At 35.4% G+C, this 24,157-nt stretch overlaps 1 protein-coding gene across 2 annotated transcripts in view; it reads right to left on the bottom strand.

Moving 5' to 3' along the window:
• Dlgap5 (DLG associated protein 5) overlaps positions 1–21,721 on the bottom strand; it is a 38,710-nt gene extending 16,989 nt beyond the window's left edge. For both annotated transcript variants that reach the window (XM_027929564.2, XM_071607285.1), the window contains exons 1-12: positions 21,599–21,721; positions 18,461–18,666; positions 14,771–14,964; positions 11,943–12,005; positions 10,971–11,055; positions 10,762–10,884; positions 9,819–9,889; positions 7,776–8,050; positions 6,271–6,398; positions 5,765–5,891; positions 3,051–3,136; positions 1,976–2,136 (exon numbers count right to left, since the gene is read on the bottom strand). In XM_027929564.2, the coding sequence (XP_027785365.2) occupies positions 1,976–2,136; positions 3,051–3,136; positions 5,765–5,891; positions 6,271–6,398; positions 7,776–8,050; positions 9,819–9,889; positions 10,762–10,884; positions 10,971–11,055; positions 11,943–12,005; positions 14,771–14,964; positions 18,461–18,665 (1,518 nt within the window). In that variant the 5' untranslated portion in view covers position 18,666; positions 21,599–21,721. The remainder of the gene's footprint in view (positions 1–1,975; positions 2,137–3,050; positions 3,137–5,764; positions 5,892–6,270; positions 6,399–7,775; positions 8,051–9,818; positions 9,890–10,761; positions 10,885–10,970; positions 11,056–11,942; positions 12,006–14,770; positions 14,965–18,460; positions 18,667–21,598) is intronic.
• Positions 21,722–24,157: the final 2,436 nt, after the last annotated feature.

The raw sequence follows: 24,157 nt of genomic DNA, 5'->3' as shown, positions 1-24,157 counted from the left end.
GATGCTAATGAACCAACTCACTGTTATGAAAACTGGTAAATGTATAAAAAACTGGTCATAAAATAATCCTTCTATTATTACGATCACATAAACATTATTGACATCTGGGCCACAGAATTACTGTAATTATGTTCTTTTCCTCATAACTCTTTTCCAGATTTAATAATCATTGTTTTTTGTTTGCTCATTTTTCATGTACTTATCGATTCATCTCCAAATTCTGCATAGTAAGTATAAATTACATTACTACAATTAAAAAAAAATCAGGTATTCTATTCATTCCCAGAATTCTGGGCCTCCTGCTATCTTAACTACTGTTCTGTAAACTTTCCACACTCCAAGTTGCTTTAGAATCCTTGTTCCTTCACCATCAGCCACAATTCCTTTTCTTCAGCCCTTCTCTGGGGATAGGTCGCACTCTCCTCCCCATTTTCTTAGCTTACTCGCATTTCTGTAAGGTACATAATGTTAGTTTCTCAAGAAAGGGAGCATGGGAGGAGATAAAATTTGAGACCTATGGTCTGAAATATTTGCCTTTCCAGTCTCATAATTGATTGGGTACAAAATTTAAGGTGGGAAGCTATTTTTCCTAGATTTTTCAGAGTGTTGTTTTCCGGGCTTTCAAAATTGCTACTGAAAAATCCCTGGCTATTCTGATTCTTGAGGCTTTGAATGAAGTCTGTTTTCTTTCTCTGAAAGCTTCTAGATTTCTTTTTTTATCCCAAGATTTGTACAAATATATTTAATAATGTGAAGAGATGTGGGTTTGGTCTGATTTACTGTGTTAGGCACTGAATGGACTACTTTAGCCTAGAAATCATGTCCTAGAAAAAAAAAAATTTAAACTATTTCACTGATCATTTTTTCTCCACAATTATTTTTCTATTCTCTTTTTCTGAAATTCCAATTATTTGGATATTATGCTTCCTGGACTGGTCCACTTAATTTTCTCTTGTGTTCTTTTCTATTTTACATCTCTTTGCTCCACTTAACAAGAAATTTCCAGAACTCAAACTCTTTCTATTCCATATTACACTTCTGCTCTTATTTTTTAACTTCAAAAGGCTATTTCTGTGGTTCTATGAATGTTCTTTTTTAAACAGGTATTTTTATTTGATAGATGAAATGTCTGATCTCTTTGAAATATTAATGCCTGCATTCAAATGTTCTTTTCTCTTTATATTACTCCCATTTACTCTATCCAAATAGCTTTTTCCCTAAATGTTGGCTTTGGTCTTTTTCTTTTAGGTCTAAAGCTTTATTCTGAGGTTGGTGCTATAGCACAGTGGTAGAGCTCATGCTTATGAGCAGGCACAAAGCCCTGGGTTTGATCTGCAGTACAACCAAAAAAATAATAAAACTTTCTTCTTCAAATGTCTGTTGTTTCATATATAACTAATTAAAACACATTTTTAAAAAAAATGTCTGTTGTTGGTTATTAATCTTAAAATTTTTTATATGCTTATTTCTAAAATAAGTTCAACAAACTAGAAATTATTACCCACCCCCTACCTTTTACTGACCCTTCTAGTGATTTCCTCCATCATGGAGAGATTTCTACATTAGAATTATGTGTACTGTGTAAATTGCTAATCAAACTAAAAATTTCTCTGGGATGGAGAATGGGACTTTTTATCATTCCGAATACAAAGCCTAGCACACAATAGGGACTCAATAATTGTTAGTTGAACTGAACTACTAAAGACTAGAATGCCTTATTTCTCACATGTAAAACCCCAGTATTCAAGAGTTGGATATAATCTCAGTTTCCAATTCACACAGAATTTATCCTGACAACATTGGGGGAGAAAAGGACATCAATCATAAAATTTAGACAGTACTTTATCATTTATAGAGGTGTTTTCTAATATCTCAATATTATAGGTACTTAAGCAGCTACTGTTATTCCATTTTACTACTATTACTCAATTAAAAAAAAAATAAGTTACTATATTCAAAATACTTGGCCACATACCTGAAAACTAACCATATCCCAAAATCCATCCAGATCTGCACAGGTAGTTTCCATTTCACCTCGTTTATATTCACAATCATTCACCAGTCCTTCAAATTGTTTGAATCTTTCCTTAATAAGGAGTCTTGTTTGACCAACTGCGGTGCGAATAAGATCTTTAGCTAAAAGAGAAAAGTGTTTTAAACGTTAAAGCACAAAATAGCACTTTTACAGCAAGTCAACCAACTGATAAGACTCCACCCCAAATATTCTAGGGCTTGCAAAATAAAATTAAAAAAAAAAAAAAAGTTTGTGGTACTGTGGGTTGAACCCAGTGGTGCTTTATCATTGAACTACATCCTCGGATCTTTTTATTTTTTATTTTGAAACAAGGTCTTGGCTAAGTTGCTTGGGACTTGCTAAATTGCTGAGGGTACCCTCCAACTTGAAATCCTTTTGCCTTTGCCTATTTCACTGGGATTACAGGTGTGTACCACTACACCTGGCCAAAATTCTTAAAGCAAAAAAAAAAAAAAAAATTTTATCACAAATTTCACCATACGAATACTGAGCATTAACTATTTCCTTTGATTTCTATTAACAACTGGTAATGTTCACTATCATACATATATTACTACATAATAAAAGACATTCTACTTCTTTTTATATTTTACAATATTTCAACCTCAAATAGCTCATTGTACCTAAGTATCTAAGAAGGATTGCATACTGAGAGCCTACATATATTTTTTTTCTTAAACACCTTTACCAAATAAATGAGAAACTTTTCAGAAAAAAACTTTCAATATTAATTTAGGTAACTTTTATTCTGAAAATATTTTTATATAATTTAACAATACCAGATACTGACATCACCTATAAAATCATATAGAAATTTCAAAAAATACACAAAAGTTTTATACTACTTTAGCAGAGAGATACTGGGAAATATAGGTTTAGAAATGAAAAATTCTTGCTATTTTGAATAACAGTGAAACTATAAAGTTGTACAACATCAGATTTTTATGTTTTGGATGGATGTAATTATATTATAAGAAACAAAGATCAGATCATCAAAAAACAAAAGTTTTCTCACCATCATCTGGAATGTCCAATTCAAGCTTCCTGTCCCACTCAAGGCAGTGTGAAGTCAATTTGTCAGTTTCTGACTGAAGGATATTTCTAAAATGGTGAGATAGATTTCAGTTTAATGAGTGTTCCCCCATTGGTATCAGTAATAGCATCACAACACTGTGATACATTACATTAGGAAGGTATATAAGATACATACAATATTAATTTTCCAGAGTTGATACCTAATTATTTTATGAACTTTAACATGTTAAAATCCACAAATGCAAATTAATACTATGTCCATCCTTCTACATCTATCATAGCTAGATGAGGTCAAGAACCCACTTCTTAAGCTAACATTTCTAGTTTGTCTTGTTCTCATTTTTCAGTGTCTAATATTTCTCAATGTTCATTAGATTCTCTGATCTTGTCCATGGAACTAAGGCTAACCCAACTGCCAAGAGTAAACTGAAGCTAAAAACTGTAAATAAATCTATGATTAAAGTGATATGACCTTACAGAATTTAATTATTTGGCTTTGCTTATTTATGGGCAATGGTTCTCAACTAGGGTTGTTAACTTTGCTCCCCAGTGGACATTTGGTGATGTTTGCAGATATTTTTAGTTGTCACTACTGGTTAGGGACACTACAAAACATCCTACAATACACTAAATGGAATCCCCACAATAAGTACACAAACTACAACTGAAAAGCATACAAGGTACAAGGAACCATTTTATGTTCTCATTGACAGTAAACAGTTTCAGTTTCTCAACATGCTAGAATGCTTTTTATATAGAAAGAGACTGAATTTTCCTCAGGCTTGTGTTTCTCAACCTTAGCAATTAACATATTAGATTATATAGTTCTTGTTGTGGGGGTCCACCTGGTTCATCATAGGATGTTTTATAGTATCCCTAGCCAGAAGTATTTATGTGACATACTTAGCATAGTTGAAATCATAGAAACTAGAATAGTTTGCCAAAGGTTGTGAGGAGGGAGAAATAGAAATTTGCTATTTAATGAGTGTAGTTTCAGTTTTACAAGATGAAAGACATTATGGCGATGGATGGTGGCTATGGCTCTACAATATTATGAATGTACTTATTAATACTAGTGAAATGAACTGTATACTCAAAATGAAGATAGCAAATTTCAAGTTATCTATATTTTATCACAATAAAAAATGGAGAAAATTATCTCCTCAAATTCAAGAGATTAAACAAAACAACAACAAAACCCAAAGCATCCTAGTAAGAAAAACAGGATAGTTTTTTCTTTCTTTTTTTCTCAGAAGTGCTAGGGATGAAACCCAGGGCCTACACATGGTAGGCAAGGGCTCTACCACTGAGCTACATCCCAAGTTCAAGTTTGTTTCCTGAAAGAAAAATTTAATAACTCACATTCAATGGTAATACACAGACTGACAGAATTAATGAGCAAAGAGACCTGGTTCAGCTCTGATATTATCTAGTTGGGTGAACTGCTTAACACTTCAATGACTCAGTCTCACAAACAATACACTAGCTAATTTCTAAAATCCCTTGTAATTCTAAAATTTATGCTCTCAAAAATAATTGAAGTGGCTCTCAAATACACACAAAATATAATAAAACAAATAAATATTAAAATGATAAAATTTCTCATCTACATGATTGGCAAAACTAAAAAAAATGCTAGTTAGATATTGGAAAAAGTGGAAAAAAACAAACAAACAAACAAAAAACACAGGAATTCTAATTAATCTTACTTAAGGGACTAGAAATTGAGGTCATTATTTGCATATGTGAATAAAAAAGCACATAGGTTGTTCTTTGTAGCCCTGACTATAATAATGACAAACAAAACCCAATGTTAATGCTTAACAACAGGGTCCTATTAAATAACTTGTGGTGTATCCACACAATTAGATACTATGCAATCATTACAACACAAACCCAGCCAGGTGTAATGGTGCACGCCTATAATCCCAGAGGCTCAGGAGGCTGAGACAAAAGGGTTGCAAGTTCAAAGCCAGCCTCATAAACAACAAGGTACTAAGCACTCTGTGAGACCCTGTCTCTAAATAAAATACAAAATAGGGCTGGGGATATGGTTCAGTGGTCGAGTGTCCCTGAGTTCAATCGACAGTAACCTCCCCCCAAAAAGAACACACAAATCTGCATGTGCATACACACAAGGTACGAAAGCTCTTTTAAGTACTAAAATGGAATGTCTTCAACATTTAACATTAAATGAAAATGGGATAGTTTGTATTATACACTACTGCTCATAATTTAAAGAAAAAAATTCTATATTTGTCTACATATGCATTATCTATCTCTGGAAGTTTTCACAAGGAATGAATGATACCCACTTCCATGGAGGTTCAAACTATGGGGTTGGGAGATAGTACTGGAAAGGAATCTTTTCACTTATACCCTTTGCACTGCCTACCCTTTGAACTAGCAACCAAATGAATATACTAGCTATTGAAAAAATAATTAGAATGTAAAAATATGTAAAATTCACCCCACTAACATACTATGTTAAATATACACAAAACTAAATATTTGAGTTTTAAATGATTAGATATTTTTTAAAAAAATTTTTAGTTACTGTTGGACACAATATCTTTATTTTATTTATTTATTTTTATGTGATGCTGAGGATTGAACCCAGTGCCTCACATGTGCTAGGCAAGCGTTCTTCCGCTGAGCCACAACCCCAGCCAGTAAATGAATAAAGAGACAAACCTGAAATAAGGTACATCGTGTGTTGGCTGAGACTTTTGACCTTCATTTAATTCAAGTGATGGGACATCCTTAATTGAAAGGCCATTTGAATTCTTAGTAGTAGCTTCATTTTGATTTACGTTATGTTCTAAAAATTAAAGAAAATATTACATACAAATTTCAAAATAGCAATTCTTAAAATGACACAAAAAGGCATTTTTAAAAAATTTCAATTTTTTTCAATTTTTTTCAATGTTGAATTTTATTTCTGCCTCAATTGTTTCATTCACCTATTCTCTAATGTGGTGCTCAAGAGATTTTTCATCTCTTCAAATTTACACTTACTTCCTGTCTGTATTTTTATTATAAATTTCTCTCCAAATGTCTTCATTCATACTCTCCCTTTTATTTATTTACTTTTGGAACCTGAGGTCATATCTCTGAGCTATACGAAAGAAATGAACTCTAAACAAAGCTGATAAATCATAATCTAAAAAAGTAAGTAAAAATTTAGTTAAATACTATACCTTGATTTGAAACTGTTAGAGAACCCAGAGGACACTGTAATTTATTTGAATTTTGCTGTACTGTCTTGGTAGAGTAAGTTTTACATGTTGGGGTCAAGATTTCATTTGTTGCTTCTTGAGTCTTATCACTAAAAACAACAGCAAAAATATACTTCGTGAAACATTAACTCCATGTATCTTATTAAGGGATTTCAGAATTCTATTTGTTTTTTAAAACCTGGGAGTCAAATAACAATGTTCCCATTTTTAAAAAGTAAGTTTATCCTGGAGGGAAAAAAAAAACTTAAGTACATATAATGGGAATGTCCATCTGTATCAATTCTAATGATATTCAAAGACTCTGAAGATCTCTTAATAGAAGATAAGCATTTAATAGTCTTTAATGCTGTTGAGTAGTTTCTAGTATATTTGCTGCCAAACAATATTACCTTTTCTTTTAAAAGGAGTCTAACTGATCCCCCCAAACTATGCAATTAATTTTTTTAGAGCTAATATTTTAAAGGAACTTGCATCAGAAACAAAACAAAAAATCTGAATTATGGCAGTTTTCCTCTTGTAAAAAAATTTACTTCTGTTCTATTGGGAGTGATAGCACATGCCTACAATCCCAGTTACTTGGGAGGCTCAGGAAAGAGGATCTCAAGTTCAAGGCCAGCCTGGGCAACTTAGTGAAACCGTGTCTCAAAATAAAATAAAAAGACCTGAAAATGTAGCTCAGTGGTAGAGCACTTTCTTAGCATGTACAAGATCTTGGGTTCAATCCCAGTACCGGCGGGATGTGTATGTGTGTGTGTGTGTGTGTGTGTGTGTGTGTATATATATATATATATATATATATATATATATTCTGTGTTTATATATATGTACAAACATATATTGAGAGAGATCTGTATTTCTCTGTATAAATACAAATTTTTAAGTGTTATAATTAAGTCACTTATTAAGAGTAAATGAAACCTACAAATTGAAGAGTAAAAATAATAAAAATGCATAGGAAATGCTAAATTTACAAAAGCATTATTTTTACCCTTCTAAATAATATTTTTTTTTTTTAAATATTTATTCTTAAGCTTTAGGTGGATACAATATCTTTATTTTACATTTATGTGGTGCTGAGGATCGAATCCGGTGTCTTGTGCATTCTAGGTGAGCACTCTACCACTGAGCCACAACCCCAGCCCTTTTGTTTTCTTTTTTAGTTGTAGATGGACACAATACCTTTATTTTATTTATTTATTTTTATGTGGTGCTGAGGATCAAACCCAGTGCCATACTAGGCAAGCTCTCTACCACTGAGCTACAACCTCAACCTTGAATAATGTCTATAAAAAAAACACATCCTCATCATTTATAATTAGCATATTTCACTAACTTAAATAATATAGGAAAACATAGGCCAAATCTAAAAAAGGCATTTGTTACCACCCCTCTGGGCAAAGGTTTCATTAAGATTTTACAAGTGTGTTTATATATATATGTTTTTTCTTTAAGATTTATATTCTTACCCTTCTGATTTTAAAGGGTTCCAGGTATAACTGGGTGTCAAGAAAGCATCGGCACTTGTGGGAGTCATGAGTGTTACTTGATAGGTCTTCAAACCATCCAGTGGATGAAACATAAAATCATTAGGTGCAAAAGAAGTTTTTGCTTTGGTTTTTGCAGGATTTTTCTTAGGTAAGTTTTCCATTTTTGATAAGATTTTATCTGGATCCATTCTATTTGTTGCACTGGTTTCTGAATCCAAAGTATTTTCTTCATTATCAAGTTTAAAAGAAACAACCTAGATATAAGTAAATGGAACAGAATGAGAATTTCTCTTCCTGGGATACATTCAACCAATTTTTACAGGATTGAAAAATGTGACAATTGAGCTCTATGTTCCCTATATATAATTTGAAAGGAAAAAAATACAATTAAAATATATATAGGGAATTAGAGGACCAGTTACATTAAACCCCTATGATCCTGGAAGAGAGAGAACCAATTCTTATTAAAAAAGCATATAACACTCTGTAGGCATTACAAGAAAATAAAATATATATGAAAGTTGAAGATGGAAAAAATTACTCAACTAACAAATACACTTTTTACTTAAATTACGTGGATAATCACAATTAGTTTGAGAATCAGAAATTTAGTATTAGATGACTGCTATTGTTAAGGACCAAATTCTTTTAAAAACTAATCTTAGATGTAAGTAACCGCTTGATAAGAACAATACTTTTCAATATGACACAGTAAGATATACCATATAAAATATCAAACATATTTTTAAACATAAGTTTTAGGTTTCTAAGTTTCTGGGAATGCTTGTGATTTTTAATGAGATCTGAACTCAAAATAAGGTATTTCAACCTGGACAAACATTTAAGTGGTAACATTACCCTGAAGGGTGGAGCGTCAGTGAAAGTAAAAACTTGTGATAAATCTTTAAGGGGAAAATAAATCCAAGGGAAGAGCTTGAAAGATTGTAAAGATTCATCCCATAGTGCTTTTCTTAAAATATCTACATGTGATTTTTAGTAAGAATATAAACAGATTTCTTATTCTTGAACAAAACATTTTTTTTAAAGATGGAATTGTAAAATGGATTATAAACCAAGAGATTAAGCCCTCTATAGTGCCTTTTTTAAAAAACTAATTAATAAATAAATTAAAAAAAATAATAATGCCTCTTTTTGTGGGGAGGGTACTGGGAATTTAACCCAGGGGCAATTTACCACTAAGCTACATTCCAAGTCCCTTTTAAATCTTTTATTTTAAGTTGCTTATTAGGACCTTGCAAAATTGCTGAGGCTGACCCTGAATTTGCAATCCTTCTCCATCAGCCTCCTGAGCTAATGGGATTACAGGCTTGTGCCACACAGCCATATGCTTCTTTTTTTATTATCAATTTATTAAACTCTATGCTAGATACCATCAGAAATTTTAGCTTATTTAATTCTTAAAACTGGACTATGGGGCTGGGGATGTGGCTCAAGCGGTAGCGCGCTCGCCTGGCATGCGTGCGGCCCGGGTTCGATCCTCAGCACCACATACAAACAAAGATGTTGTGTCCACCGAAAATTAAACAATAAAAATAAATAAAAAAAATTATTTAAAAAAAAAAAAACTGGACTATGTAGGTATTCTATGTTAGAGATGGAAAAACAAACTCAAATTGTATAACTTTCCCAAAGATATGCAGCTAATTGGAAGCCGAGACAATAAACAAACTCAGGTCTAACTGAATACAAAGTAAATACATTTCACCTTTCTCCAACTTATCTCTTAGCTAGTTCTCATATAATGGCTTTTCAGCTGTTTTTATTATTTTTTCCATAATCTTTTGGTTAACCAAATTATACTTCCTTTACCTATAAAGCTCTGAGAATAAGACACCTGAAAAAACAACAATAGTAAATTCTCATAATTCTTTATGGTTCAAGAGGCTTTAACACACATGTAGGTTAACCTCTTGAAGCAGCTCTATATGTGTAATTTCAACTTTATGAAAGTAGCAAGAGATTTTCAGAGCATCTAGAGATAAACAGATGTTTATTCTCTACCTTGTCAGGTTTTGTTTCTGTCTTTTTCACAGGTCTTCCTTTATTTGGTGCCTTTTTTTCAGGTTCATTATCTACAATAAAAATGAAATTAGATATAAATTTTGGCTGATAAAAAATGCTGTATTAAAGCTACTAAGGTAATCTGGGAAAGAGAAAAAAAAGGTGACAATACAAATGCATGTCTTGATGGATTTTTTATGATTAAAAGTCACATGATAAAAAGAAATAAAAATAAATGAAATTTCCTGCCAAATACAGGCCATCTGTTTCAAAACAAAACAAATGTGTTTTATCTTTTACTTTTTCCTCTGAATAAAAAATGCATCTTATAGACAGGTAACAAAGAAAAACACCAAGAACCACCACCAAAAATAAATGAATCACTCAAGATTCCATTACTGAATTGACACTTTAGCATGTTATTCAATTTTTCCTATGTCCACATGTTCATGTATTATTTTTCAGAGTAGTGACACTACTGTTTCATCTGTTTTTTTCCCCATACTTTTTTGGGGGGGACGGTGGGGCCTGGGGACCAAACCTAGGGTCTTGTGCATTTGAGGCACGCACTCTACCAACTGAGCTATATCCACAGCCCTAACCTGTTTTTTTCTTTGCCCACTTAGTGTATCATTAACCGTGTCATTAAATATACTTTAACAGCATCTACATTGTATTTCAACAAATGGATAAAGTGGGATTTATCTAGGCCATTAAGTATTCACTTCAGAGCACTGATTATACTAACTCAGGTGCTTCAACATTCCAGTTCTCGCTGTGTGCTAACTGAATGTCAGGACACAGACTCTGCTTTCCCAGTTGAATTTTCCATTTCTCTCTTTCCTACTCAAAAAGTACATGCTGGTTTTAAAATTTAAACCCAATAATAACCTCAAGGGACAAAACATTCTGGTTAAGTCACTGATCAAAAAATAGTTCTTACCATTAGTGGCTCTTGTGACAGGCTTTCTTGTAGTGTTAGTTGAGACTGTTCTTACAATCTGCGTTGTTGTTTGAGTAGCAGATCGGGTCATTCTCACTGATGTGGGCATAACAGGCCGCACAACTGCAAGGGGAAGATAATCTAATCAAATGTTCTTTGTATTAATAAGTTATTACTGTGATAACACCAGTAATTGTTAATATTCCTACCTTTTTTCTCTTTGTCCAATACTTTCTTTTCTGCAATTTGTTTTTGAACAGGTCGGATGGCTCGAACATCAATCCCATTCTCAATCTATTTAAGAAATTAGGTACTATGTGATTTAACTGCATAATGAATCAAACTATGACAATTTTAAATTGTAAAATGATCCCTCAATTGAATCCTGACAATTATAAATTACCCAGCAAAAAAATCTATTAACCTAAATAAAATTAAAGGAAGAAAAGTTTTCAATTATAAATATTTCCTTATATCCTTTTTTTAGAGTCCTAGAATTAAGCACTGACAACACAGCTAATTATAGCCACCTGATGGTCCTTGAACTCAACAGGAATACTTTCATTTTGAGAGCCTTGAATTTTGCCTAGAAAACTCTTCTTTTGGATAGAGAACTCTTTCCCATGATTCACTTCCTTAAAGACCCCACTCAAAATGCCACCATTTCAGTTGGCCTCTCCCTGATTGCCCCAATCAAAATTCTACCCAACACATACTTCTGGTATTCCCTAACTCCCTTCTTCTAAAATTTCCTCCATAATACTTATAATCATTATTATTATATATATATATATATATATATATATATATATATATATACACACACATACACACATACATATATAAATTTTTAAATTGCCAGTCTGATATGTAAGTTCCATGAAGCCAGAGAATTTTGTTCTTTATGTATCCCATAGACTAGAAAAGTGCTAGGATTGTGGTAGTGACCCAAAATCTACCAAACACATGAAAACTTAGCTTTCTGACCAGATAAAAGTCATACTATCCCTCTTTGACCACTCCATTTTCTTAGAAACCATAATACTCATCTGCTATGTGCTTTTCATAGGACATGTTTTCAGCTATTTACATTTCATGCAGGTAACTTGGAATATATAATACGAGTTCAGTAAATAAAGATGGCGACACAAAGTTTGGCATGGATCTATTATCAATTGTACCTTAGTTTGTTCAATTTGGTCTTTGGCCTTTGATCTTGTAATCCGTCCAGAATATGGAATAGCCTTTAACAGTCAAATGAAAATCCAGTTTAAAAAAAAAAAAAAAAAACATAAAATGAATTGGCAAAAGCTTACTTTCATGTCTCATTATGAAACAAAATTCCCAGTTTAATATTAAATTTTATCTTCAATTATTTATGGCAAAAGATACTTACTAAAAATTCCTACCTTTCTTCTGGTTCTGGCTGGATTTAAGTTATTTTTTAATTTTTTGTTACCAGGGATTGAACACAGGGGTGCTTAACCACTTAGACCCCAGCCCTTTTTATAATTTTATTTAGAGACAGGGCCTCACTAAGTTGCTAAGACTAGCTTTGAACTTGGCGATCCTCCTGCCTTAGCCTCCTCAGTCGCTGGGATTATAGGTGTGCGCCACCATGCCCTACTGGATTTAAATTTAATAGCTTCAAAACTTACTCATATTTCTCCATTAGGGAAAAGAAACTTCAAACCATATTTTCCCTGTACTAGAATCCTCATTAATATGATAAGTTAGACATATTTGGGAAGAGGGTAATAAGCAGACTTGAGTATTAGGATCTTTCATTTTCTGTTTATAAAAAGAGATTCTCAGGGCTGGAATGTGGCTCAAAGCACTTGCCTCACATTCTCAAAGCCCTGGGTTCAATCCCCATTCCAAAAAGGAAAAAAAGAGATAAATGAATACCAGCAAAAAGAAAAAAAAGGAAATAAAAAACTTAAAAAATTTCCACTTAAATTATTAAAACTTTTTTAGTTTTAATAACTTTGCTTTCATATCTTGAAGAAAAAACCTAACAGGAGAAAGACTAGGGTAGTAAGTTATTTGTCAACTCTAAAATTCTTTTAAGAAGCGTAATTATAGATTTCTCTAGATGAGATGCCATTTTGTATCTCCAAATCTCAGTAAAAACTTAGTGCTATAGAAATAGGATTGCTGGACATGGTGGAGCATGCATGTAATGCCAGAGGCTCGAGAGGCTGAGGCAGGATTGTGAGTTCAAAGCCAGTCTCAGCAAAAGCAGGACACTAAGCAACTCAGTGAGACTGTCTCTAAATAAAATACAAAATAGGGCTAGCTACTAGTGAATTTTGCTATTTAACACAGTGATGGGCCTCTTTTTCCCCCTCTACCTATAACACTATTTAAATAGTTATTTACAATTTGGACCAATGACTGACATCCTACATATTCTGGGAAAGCCACCTTAAATATAACCCCTCCCAAGAGGTCTTTGATGTTCTTGCAAACAGAAATAATCTCTCCCTCCTCTAACATACAAAGAATAGATTTAGTTTTATCTTTCCAACTTGAACTACAGCCATTAATTTTAGTCTCTTCCTTATTGTTCTAAGATCATGCTATATACAGAGTAAATAATCAAAGATCTGCCAAGTGAATCAATGAGATTCACAAGGCCCAGAAAAGTAGGCAATATTTTAGGTCTTTATATCATTCCATTCTTATTTAAATTTGGAACTCATATACAATGACATCTTGGAAACACATTATTTAAAATGAGATCTGTGTTATATACTTTTAGAATAGCCAGTAGGTCAGAAGAATTAAAGTTTTCCTGGGGTGCAGCAACTCAAAGAGTTGAGACAGAAGGACTGCCAAGTTTAAGACCAGCCTCAGTATCTTGGTGAGACCCTGTCTCAAAAATAAAAAATCCAACGGCCTCCTCTATCTTCTATCCTATTTTAGTTTTCCTGCCACCCTGACAAGTCTTTTCACCCTGGTGTTTGACTTCTGCTCACCTGAGGGTGCTCTTTAAAAAAAAATAATAATTTTACATATCTTTATTGAAGGGATTTCATTTAATCCTATAGTTAAACCACACCTATATCCTCAATGTTATATCCTAAGTCCATATCTTAGCACCAATCTCCATTCTGTTTTCAAAATTTTTATTCCCAACTGTCTATATAGGTCGCCCAAATAAGTTAAAAAAAAAGTTCACAAACGTGTACCCATGTAAGCTTGTTACTTCTGTCTTCCTCATCTCTTTGGCAGTATGGCATAATTTGTACATTTGTTGAAACTAATAATTCCAGAATCATCTGTCTCTGACTCTTTATTAATTCCTTCAACCCTTATCATTTACTTGGCCACCAGTCCTGTCAAATATATCTTACACCAGTTTCCCTTTTAAACCCACTGCCCCAGACAACTTATCCCATCGATTCTGCTGTAATAGTCTCACAAATTATCTTCTTATCCATAAATGCTTTCCTTTCTAGACTGTAATTTTTAAGGCCAGGGTAGACTTTCTGAATTATTAACTTGATGATGGCCCTACCTCATTTATAAATCTCCCCTGACTTTCCATAACTTACTTACAAGATAAATGCCAAATCCTTTGGAACAATATTGTTTGGCCTGGCTGAACCAGATTTCCTAGTCTATCCTCTCTCCATTTATATATCAAGGAATCTGATTTTCTTTTCTTTTTGTTTGTGGTGCTGGGGTTTGAACCCAGGGTGTTCTACCATTGAACCATATCCATATCCCTTTTATTTATTTTGAGACAGTGTCTCACTAAGATGCTGAGGCTAGTCTTCAACTTGCAATCCTTCTGTCTCAACTTTTTGAGTTGCTGCACCCCAAGAAGCCTGATTTTCATTCTTCTGAGCTACTGTTATGTCATTCCCACCTTCTACCAATTAGTTAATCAATTAAATTAATAAGAGGACTAAAAGAAAAGGCATTGGTCATTTTGTTTCTTAAAGAAAGTTCCAGATAAAAGGAACTATTCTTCTTTATCAAGTTAAGATCATTAATTTACCTTTTTTGGCTCAGTTTTCATAGCATTCTGATTTGATAAAAGAAAGGAAGGTGCTTCAGGTCTATAAAGACCCATTTTAAATATTCCTCGTTTAGCTTTCTCTCTCTGTTCTTTTAATTTTTGAAGTTGCTTTTCTTCTTTGTATTTTTGAAGCATTTGTTTTCTTTCTTCACTTAGGACAGTTTTCAATGACTCTAAGCACGAAAAAAAAATCAAAACACAATATATAAAACATTTCAAATAAAAAAGTTACAGAAAATGTTTAAAAATCATTTTGTCTAACTGCTTCAAGAAACGCTTCTAATAATTTATTCCTTAATATTCTAACTTGTTGAGAGCCACAGCAGAGTTGGGATGGCGCCAGAAGGAGTGGTTGAGAGGTGACACCAGCGAGCCATTAAGATGGGTTCCCGGGGGAGTTCTCCTGGAGCCCTGTTGAGGGCGGAGAGAGTTCCCGGGGACAGCACGTGGAGTACAATAAAGTAGTTCCTGTTTGAACCTACAAGTGCCTCATGGCGGCTAGGTTATTTGTGCCCAGCCAGACTGTGGCACTAACTAAAAGTTATTTTAACCCCTAGTCTTTTCAAAATTACTGTTCCTGTGTGTGCCTTCACTTGTTCAAATATTAATGGCTTGCTATATGTACCAGGCATGTGTTTTGTTTTGAACCCCGGGTGCTTTACCACTGAGCTATATCCCTAGCCCTTCTGCCCTTCTTTTATTTTGAGACAGTCTTGCTACATTGCTAAAGCTGATCTTGAACTTTCCATCCTCTTGCCTCAGCCTCCCTAGTTGCTGGGATTTTAGGCATGTACCAAAGTGTCCAGAGTTATTACTTCAATTTTAAATTAATTAACTTATAAGATAATCTTCTAAAGACCCACAGTATTGAATGTCATACACTCTATATTTGTATACCATATTTGCTTTCTTGGATTTTTTACTAACTCCTCTAGCCTCCATTTTTTTTTTCATTTATGTATTTAATTTTATTTTACAGTACTGGGGATTGAACACAGGGTCTTGCACATGCTATGCAAGCGCTTCATTACTGAGCTATATCCTAAGCTCTTTTTACTTATTTTAAGGCATGATCTTGCTACATTGCCCAGGTGATTTCAAACATGAGACCTTCCAGCCTCAGCCTTGTTAGTATAGTACACTATCACATCAGCTCCTCCATGCTTTCCTATAAACTAGAAATTATATCTAAGGGTTTAACTTCATTTGGTGCTATTCCTCAGTTCTTTGCTTGTTTCCTCATGTCCTTGCCCCCTAAATGTTGAAGTGTCCAACCCTTTTCTCTCCTTTTTCCACTCACAACTCTGGATAATCACATCCAGTCTTACAATTTCAACCACCATATAAATTCAGGAGTTCCTGAAGTTATTAGTTATATCTCTAATTCAGACTTTCCCCCTAACTCATCTTGTGTATTTAATTACCTTTTCATCATCTCCTCTTACATGTCTAATAGGCATCACAAATTTAACATGGCTAAAATTGAACTCTTAATTTTACCACACCCTTTAAAAATTATTCCTAAGTATTTTGTAACTTTGCAAATAGCCAGTCCACTTTTTACTTATTCTCAGACAAAAAAAAATGTTTGGTTCTTTCAAGGTCTTCCCATATCATTCTATGCCCATATTTTCATTTCCTTTCAATTCCAAAGGGATGGTATTCTTTTCTCTCTCCCCCAGACTACTAGCTCATTTCCTCTGACCTTCAAACAGCACTGATGATATCATGTTAAAAATAAAAACAGAAGAACCCTACAACAGTTTTTATCCAATTCTTTTTTCCTTACTTTTCTTCAGAATCACAAAAATGATATATCTGGAAGAAATGTTTTAGGCCAATGTCACCCTTTGCAGAATCAATTAAGTGTCATATATGTTTCATACTGGTCCTGGAAATTGAAAAATCCGAAGTAATTAACAGTTAAACAATTGACACCTCATTTTCTTTCTCTATAAAACTTCTAAGAAGACTATCTTCTTTTAAATTCTCCATTTACCCTGGCTTTATCTTACTGCCACCTAAACAATAAAATAGAACTCCAATGCCTCCTGGCTAAATGAAAAATCATTTCTTATTCTTCCTCCTTCCCTATAAATCCCTTGCCTTCTAAGACACTATATTTTCATCATTCCTGAGATTACTTTTCTTTAGTTTGTCTTGTCTAATGGCCCCAAATCATTTTGGGCAAACTGTAAGGATGAATTTTTTTTTTTTTTAATATTCATTTTCTGGGGCTGGGGATGTGGCTCAAGCGGTAGCGCGCTTGCCTGGCATGCGTGCGGCCCGGGTTCGATCCTCAGCACTACATACAAACAAAGATATTGTGTCGGCCGAAAACTAAAACAATAAATATTAAAAATTCTCTCTCAAAAAAATATTCATTTTCTAGTTGTAATTGAACACATTACCTTCTTCTTCTTTTTTTTTAAAATGTGGTGCTGAGGATCGAACTCAGGGCCTTGCACATGCTAGGCCAGCACTCTACTGCTGAGCCACAACCCCAGCCCCAGGGTGAATTCTTTGCCCTTTTCTTGCTCTGTTTGAGTTATCCTTTAATTTTTTTCCATATCTTAATTAGTACATTATATATGAAAAGTGTTGTGACATATTCATACATGCACAAAAATTAATATAGTCAATATCATTCACCAGTATATCTCCTTTTTCCCTCTCTTCCTCTCTCTCGCTGGTTACTTTACTATACCGGTCTTTCTTCTATTTTCATGAGATTCCCCACTCTCTAGCTTCCACATGAGAGAAAAGGAAACACATGATCCTGGACTTTCTGAGTTTGACTTATTTCACTTAACATAATGCTCAAGTTCTATCCATTTTCCTGCAAATGAGATAATTTCATTCTTCATATTGAATAAAACTCCATTATGTATACTTATATTTCATTTATCTATTCATTCATTGACAGACACCTATTGGTTGGTTCTATAATCTGACTACTGTGAATTGTGCTGTTATATACACATATTGAAATATGTATATACATATGTATATGTATACACATACACACCACACACACACCCATAAACTTTAATTCTTTAGGATAAATACCCAGGAGTGATGTTTTCTTATTGTTATTTCACAGGTTTTTTTACCCATTCTATTTTTATGTTTCTTATTAACCTTGTCATTACTTATCTAAGTTCCAGAAGTTAAGAACTTTAGGTTTCCTACAAGGTAATATAGATAATAAAATGCTATCGTACCTCCATAGGAAAATGGCTTTAGCCTAGCTAGGGACATTTATGGCCTTTAATTTAAATGGCTAGGACTTAGTTGTAGAAAACACCAAGTTATTTAGAATATTTCAAAGCTCCACTCTTTTGACCATTTAAAAAAAATTTGTTTTTGGCTAGTTTTGTTTTGTTCTTTTTGTCTTACTCACAGGCATTAAATCAACTTTTATTCACTCTTAAAAATACTTAAGCCAGGTGTGGTGGCACACAAGTAATCCCAGTGGCTGGGGAGGCTGAGACAGGAGGATTACAAGTTCAAAGCCAGCCTTAGCAAGACCTTGTCTCTAAATAATATACAAAAATGGCTGGGGATGTGGCTCAGTAGCTAAGTGCCCCTGGGTTCAATCCCTGGTACTCCCCCCACCCCACCTCCCCCCCACCCAAATACTTAAAACTACAACAGAACTTTACTTACTTGGCTTGGTACTGGCCTTTTCTGGAACAAGCTCTTGCAATGTCTCATCTAATTCAACATCTTTCAAACCAATGTGTCTATTTCGTTGGTATTTCTTATGTCTGTTTTCTTTTTGAGACAGTGATTTCCTATGAGCAATTTTAGTTCTAATCATTTCAGTACTTAAATCCTTTCTGTGATGACTGGCAAAACGTGATGAAGACATACTGTCAGGGAAAAGAGAAATAGAAACCAACATGAATTTTCTTTTCTTTTTTTTTTAAGAGAGAGAGAGAAAATTTTTTAATATTTATTTTTCAGTTATCGGCGGACTCAACATCTTTGTTTGTATGTGGTGCTGAGGATCGAACCCGGGCCGCACGCATGCCAGGCGAGCGCGCTACAGCTTGAGCCACATCCCCAGCCCCCAACATGAATTTTCATTTAGATATTTTTAAAAATTAAGATTCCAGTTCATCTTCCCTCCCACTTCAGAGCTATTTGAAATAAAACTATTAAATGCATAATGGAATACCTATGTGACAATGAAGAATAGAAAAGAGATTATCAAGAGACAAGACGCTACAACCTATTTTGGAGTTCTAAATAGGAACCTGTTTGATAGATGAAGTGAAGCCCAGGAAAACTATAGTCTACTGAATATAGACAAGAGGCTCCAGAATTGCCATAAAGAACACTGAAATAGAAGCGTGCAAGTAAAGGTGAAAACAGGGAACATACAGGACTGTATATAGAACAGTTTCCTTAACTTTCCCTGTGTTACCAGGCAACACTATTACCACCTCCTCTAGCTGCTTCTCCCCAGTTTGATTAAACTGCATAAAATTCATTTTTTCTTTTTCCATTTTGTATGTGTCTCTTATGCCTGTGGACACTGTATCCAGCCAGAGGGGATCCAGGCAGGATCCCTAGGGGATGCTGCCAGTAACACACTGGTGATGAATAGCCTGGCGTTTCTTCTCACTTCAAAACAACACAACACACACACACACACACACACACACACACACACACACACCAGATGCCTATTAGACTTGTCCAAAAATAGGCAGATGGATTTTTAAACTTGGAAAAGAAAGGTTTTTCAGGAATAATTACCATAGTGATGCAGAAAGATAACATCAGTTTGCCCCACTATTTTTTTAGCATATATATTTTTTAGTTGTAGATGGACACAATACATTTTATTTATTTATTTTTATGCCATTGAGCCACAATCCCAGCCCTTGCCCCATTTTTTTTTATCCAAGCAAGAAAACACATAGTTTACTTGGTACACACCCTTTTCTTTAGAAAGATTTTTTGAGAATGTATTAAAGAAAAACAAGAAAGTCAATAAAGACAGTGTCATAAGTTCTAACAGTGACTCCAAATGAGAATAATAAAGGATAGTGGAAAGTTTAAGGGGGTCACTTATGCACCTGATATTTCAAGAAAACTACAAAGCTAGAGAGAAGACTTGTTCTCCAGAATAAAAGTCTTGACAGTTTAAAAGAAGGTAAGAAGGTCCCCTCTGTGATTAGAAGGTTTAAAAAGTTATGGGCACCATGAATATATAGAAGTACTCCCTTTCTACCATCATATTCTCACAAGGTACTGCTAAGTTTCTGTTATTGTTTTTTGTAGTGCTGGGGATTGAACCCAGGGCTTCGTGCTTGTCAATCTACTACTGAGCTTAAGTCCCCAGACCTCTCAATACATGTCTCATGTCGGTCAGGCAAGCAATCAATTTGCAGGGGACTCCAGCTGGATGCACTCTAATTCAATACAATTCTGATTCTATCTACCTGAAGACAACATCAGATCCTTCAGGTTAAGGGCTCAGTCCTACAAGACTGCCCCCATATCCCATGTCAAATTGTTTTACCTGTGCTACTGACTGACTAGCTATATATCAGGGTTTCCACAACCCCTGTTTTCAGGTTGCAATTATTTGCTAAAGCAGCTCACAGATCTCAGAGAAGCATTTAATTTACATATACTGGTTTATTCCAAAGGTTATAGCAAAAGATAAAGATGAAGAGATACACATTTCTAAGCTGTCTTCAAGCGCATTGCCCTCCATGAACCTTCACATTTCTACTTGAAAGTTCTTAAAAACACGATTTTTTTTTTTTTTTGGTAGATGGACACAATACTATGCGTTTATTTTTATGTGGGGCTGAGGATCTAACCGGGTCCGCCCATGCTAGGCGAGCGCTCTACTGCTGAGCCACAATTCCAGCCCCTAAAAACACGATTTTAAGCAATTACAAGAGCATAATTAGCATCCCACTTGGATACTAGTAACATTCTCCTTGAAGAGCCCAGGAAAAGTGACATGGGCTATGCTTTTCATGAAGAAGTCTCCTCTAATATGTGATTTGTTACTATTATGTGATTTGCTAAATAGTAAAAGTTAAAACTTGTTATTAGTTACTTTAAAAGACTATCTAGGGGCTGGGGTTGTGGCTCAGTGGTAAAGCAATTGCCTCCCATGCATGAGCCACTGGGATCTATCCTCAGCATCAAATAAAAATAAACAAACAAACAAAACATATTGTGTCCACCTACAACCAAAAAAATATTTTTCAAAAAGACTATCTAACATTAAAGGTATATTTGTCACAATAACCCTACAAAGTAGTTTAGTATTATTACCATTGTACAGATAAGGTAAATTAACTTCCCACATTAATACAGCTAAAAGATGGTCTATCCCAAGTCAGGCAGCCTGCCTTTCACACACATCTTAAATTTTCTTTGGCTGCCTGGAGTTTCTTCCAACTTAAAAGACTAGAATGCGTTAGTCTGGCGTGCCAGAGGTTCTCAGCTGGGAGTTTTTAGTCGTCAAAAGATCTGGGAGGAGCTCCTGGAATGTTCAACGTCCAGCATCGTGGAGCACTGTGCTACCTCAAAAGCCAATTACATCCCACTGGTAAAACGCTGACTGCTCTATAAACCACGGCAACAAACTTTTACACTTTGGGAGGATCCTGCCATCAGCTTCGGGAGGCAATCCGGTCCCTGAGAGCCCTCCCCCGAGCGGCGACCGACAGATCTCAGAGAAGCATTTAATTTACATATACTGTCCCACTCCTCAGATCGTCTCCGGCAGCGGACCAAGATACTCCCCGCAGCTCTCCAGAACCCACCTACCTGAGGCACTTTCTAGTGCGAAACTACAACCAAACTAAAAGTATGAGGGTCCTCCGAGTCAGGACAACGTCGGTCGCTTCCGAAGCAGGAACGCTAAAAGCCAAACCTGCGCAAAATTCAAACCTTCCGTACCAAGCCTCTGATTGGAGGGGCTTTAACCAGCACTTCCGGGAAAGTGCCCGCCTCTTCCCTTCGACGAATCTTGCGATAGGTTCGCTCTGTGCGATATTTGAATTGATTGAAAGGCGAAGGGACGGTTCAATAGATGGGTGTGACGGGAAAAATAGGCGGGACCGCCACGCTGAAGGCGAAGAGCGGAGCCGTAGGGGAGCGAACTCAGGTGCCGTAGCCAAATTCTGGCGGAATTCTGGTAGCCAGCTGTATGCAATGGGCGAGTTCGTCCCACGGCCCTGAACTCCCAGAATCTCCCGGCCTTGTTTAGTCACAAAAATCCAGAAGACATTATTAGCCAGAAAACATTTCATTTACTTGCAGTACTGGGGACAGACCCTAGCGGGTCTTTTTTCCTGAGCTGCATACCCAGCACCTCCTTTTTAAATTTTTGAGACAGCGTCTTGCTGAGTTGCTGAGGCTGACTTCGAACTTGAAATTCTCCTGCCTCCGAGCACCACCACGCCCAGCTTTTCAACATTTAAAAGAAAGGGCCTGCCACACAAATTCCTCCTTACATTCTTCAGTGACTTTTTCCTTTCTGTCCATTTTTTGTTAAGGAGAAATTTACATATTTTGGTGAAAGGCATTTTTTTTTTGAGTGCACAATAAATGCACTCAATAATAAATAAATGTAAACAGCTTTACATTTATTTTAGGGTTATTTATTTAGGGTTTTAATAAATGTAAACAGCTGTTTACCTAATGGCCAATCAGGATTCCCATCATCAGAGTTCCTCCACTGATTCCATCAGGAGGAAACTTAATCTTCCTCTCAGCAAGTTTTCAGGATGCATGCGTACTGTTGCATGAGCCAACAGTTAATTTTTATTGCCGAGAAGTATTACATTGAGTGCTTTATCCTTTCGCCCCTTTGTGTTATTTCTGATCTTGGTCTAGAATGAACGAAGTTGTTATGATCTTAGCTATATCTCTTTTTTAGGGCATTTTAATTTCTGTTGGGGAAAGTTAGGCATAGCTTGTTTGGGGCATTCTGGGTAGGTTTAACTAAGAAATTAACGAGCAGTTTTCCAAAGTCCTGCCTTTGATTTATAGGCACTCCAGTTATTCCCGTGCTTTCTAACGTTTAGGGTTGTCAGTATTTCATTTTAACCCTCCAGAGGGTGCGAAATGATGTCTCCTTTTAATTTTGTTTGTGGAGACAAGGGTCTTGCTATGTTGCCTAAACTGGCCTCTAAATCAAAATCTGAACGCACCCTCCCTAGTTGCTTGGATTTCACGAGTACCCCCACCATGGCCAGTTTTGAAATTGTTTCCGAAAGCTCTGCCCTTGTCCCCCATGCCAATCCAATAACAAGGACACCGGTTTTGAGAAAAAGGAAATAGAACCTTTTATTGCTTTGCTAACAAAGGAGAAACACTGGGGACTCCTGTCCCTAAAGCTGTGATTCTGCCCATCAGCAGGAACAGGGGGCTTTTAAAGAGGCGATTCAAAAGCTACATTCCCCTCATTTCTGTCTGGAGTTGTAATTCATTTGTTAATTTGGAAGATAGTCATTTCTGAGATCATCTGGTACCATCCCCAAATTCCGAATTACTTGGGTTCTATGTTGGGTATGTACTCAAGGACAGATAAATCTGCCTAGGATGAAGAAGAAAGGTAATCCTGTTTCACCTGAGATTAGGGAGGAGGGAGAGATTAGGGAAAAGCGATGAGAGAGGAAAAGAAAGAAACATGTCCATTTAAAAAATAACTTTCAGTGACAAAGCAGCAAGGGTTATATTGTAAGGGTCCCGCGAAACGTCGGAGAAAGAGACCACCAAGTGACCACTCATGCAATTGGCAGAAGGGGGATTTATTGAGCCAGCATGCTGGGGCTCCGTGCCCACTCAAGAAGGGAAAGCAGCCCAGAGCCCCGAGCAGGGGCTGAGCACTGCTTAAGTACACTTTTTGGGGAGGGCGGAGGGCTTTGTATACATCAGGACAAATCATCATGAGGCGCGGGAAAATTGAACAACAACTCCTAAACATGATTAGTTCATTCATTGGCGGGAACAGGTCAGGCTGGAGTGATAGGTCATTCCTAAGGAGGGGGTTACATTTAAACTGATTGGTCCAGGCCCTGCAATGCCTACGTGCGACCACACAGAGCCCTTATTAAACAACCAAATAGTCAGGGGAAATATTTACTGGGCAGTTCCAAGCATTGTCTTAACAGCTACAGAAATTTCAGGTTTTGCAGGTAGCATAGAAACCTAACAATACCTAATCCTTTACATTTTAACTCAGACCTTGCAGCTTAGAAACTTTACAACACCCGGTCTTTTACCCTTTAACTTTTACGCTTTAACTTCAATTTCTTTTACCCTTACAATATTGAAAGCATAAAGTGAACCGCTGTTACACAATGACTAATGATAATGAGG

The sequence above is a fragment of the Marmota flaviventris genome, chromosome 2 (assembly GCF_047511675.1).
Source record: "Marmota flaviventris isolate mMarFla1 chromosome 2, mMarFla1.hap1, whole genome shotgun sequence".
NCBI classification, from domain to species: Eukaryota; Metazoa; Chordata; class Mammalia; order Rodentia; family Sciuridae; genus Marmota; species Marmota flaviventris.
Note: the sequence above shows the minus strand (reverse complement) of the source record. Positions and strands in the feature narration are given on the sequence as shown.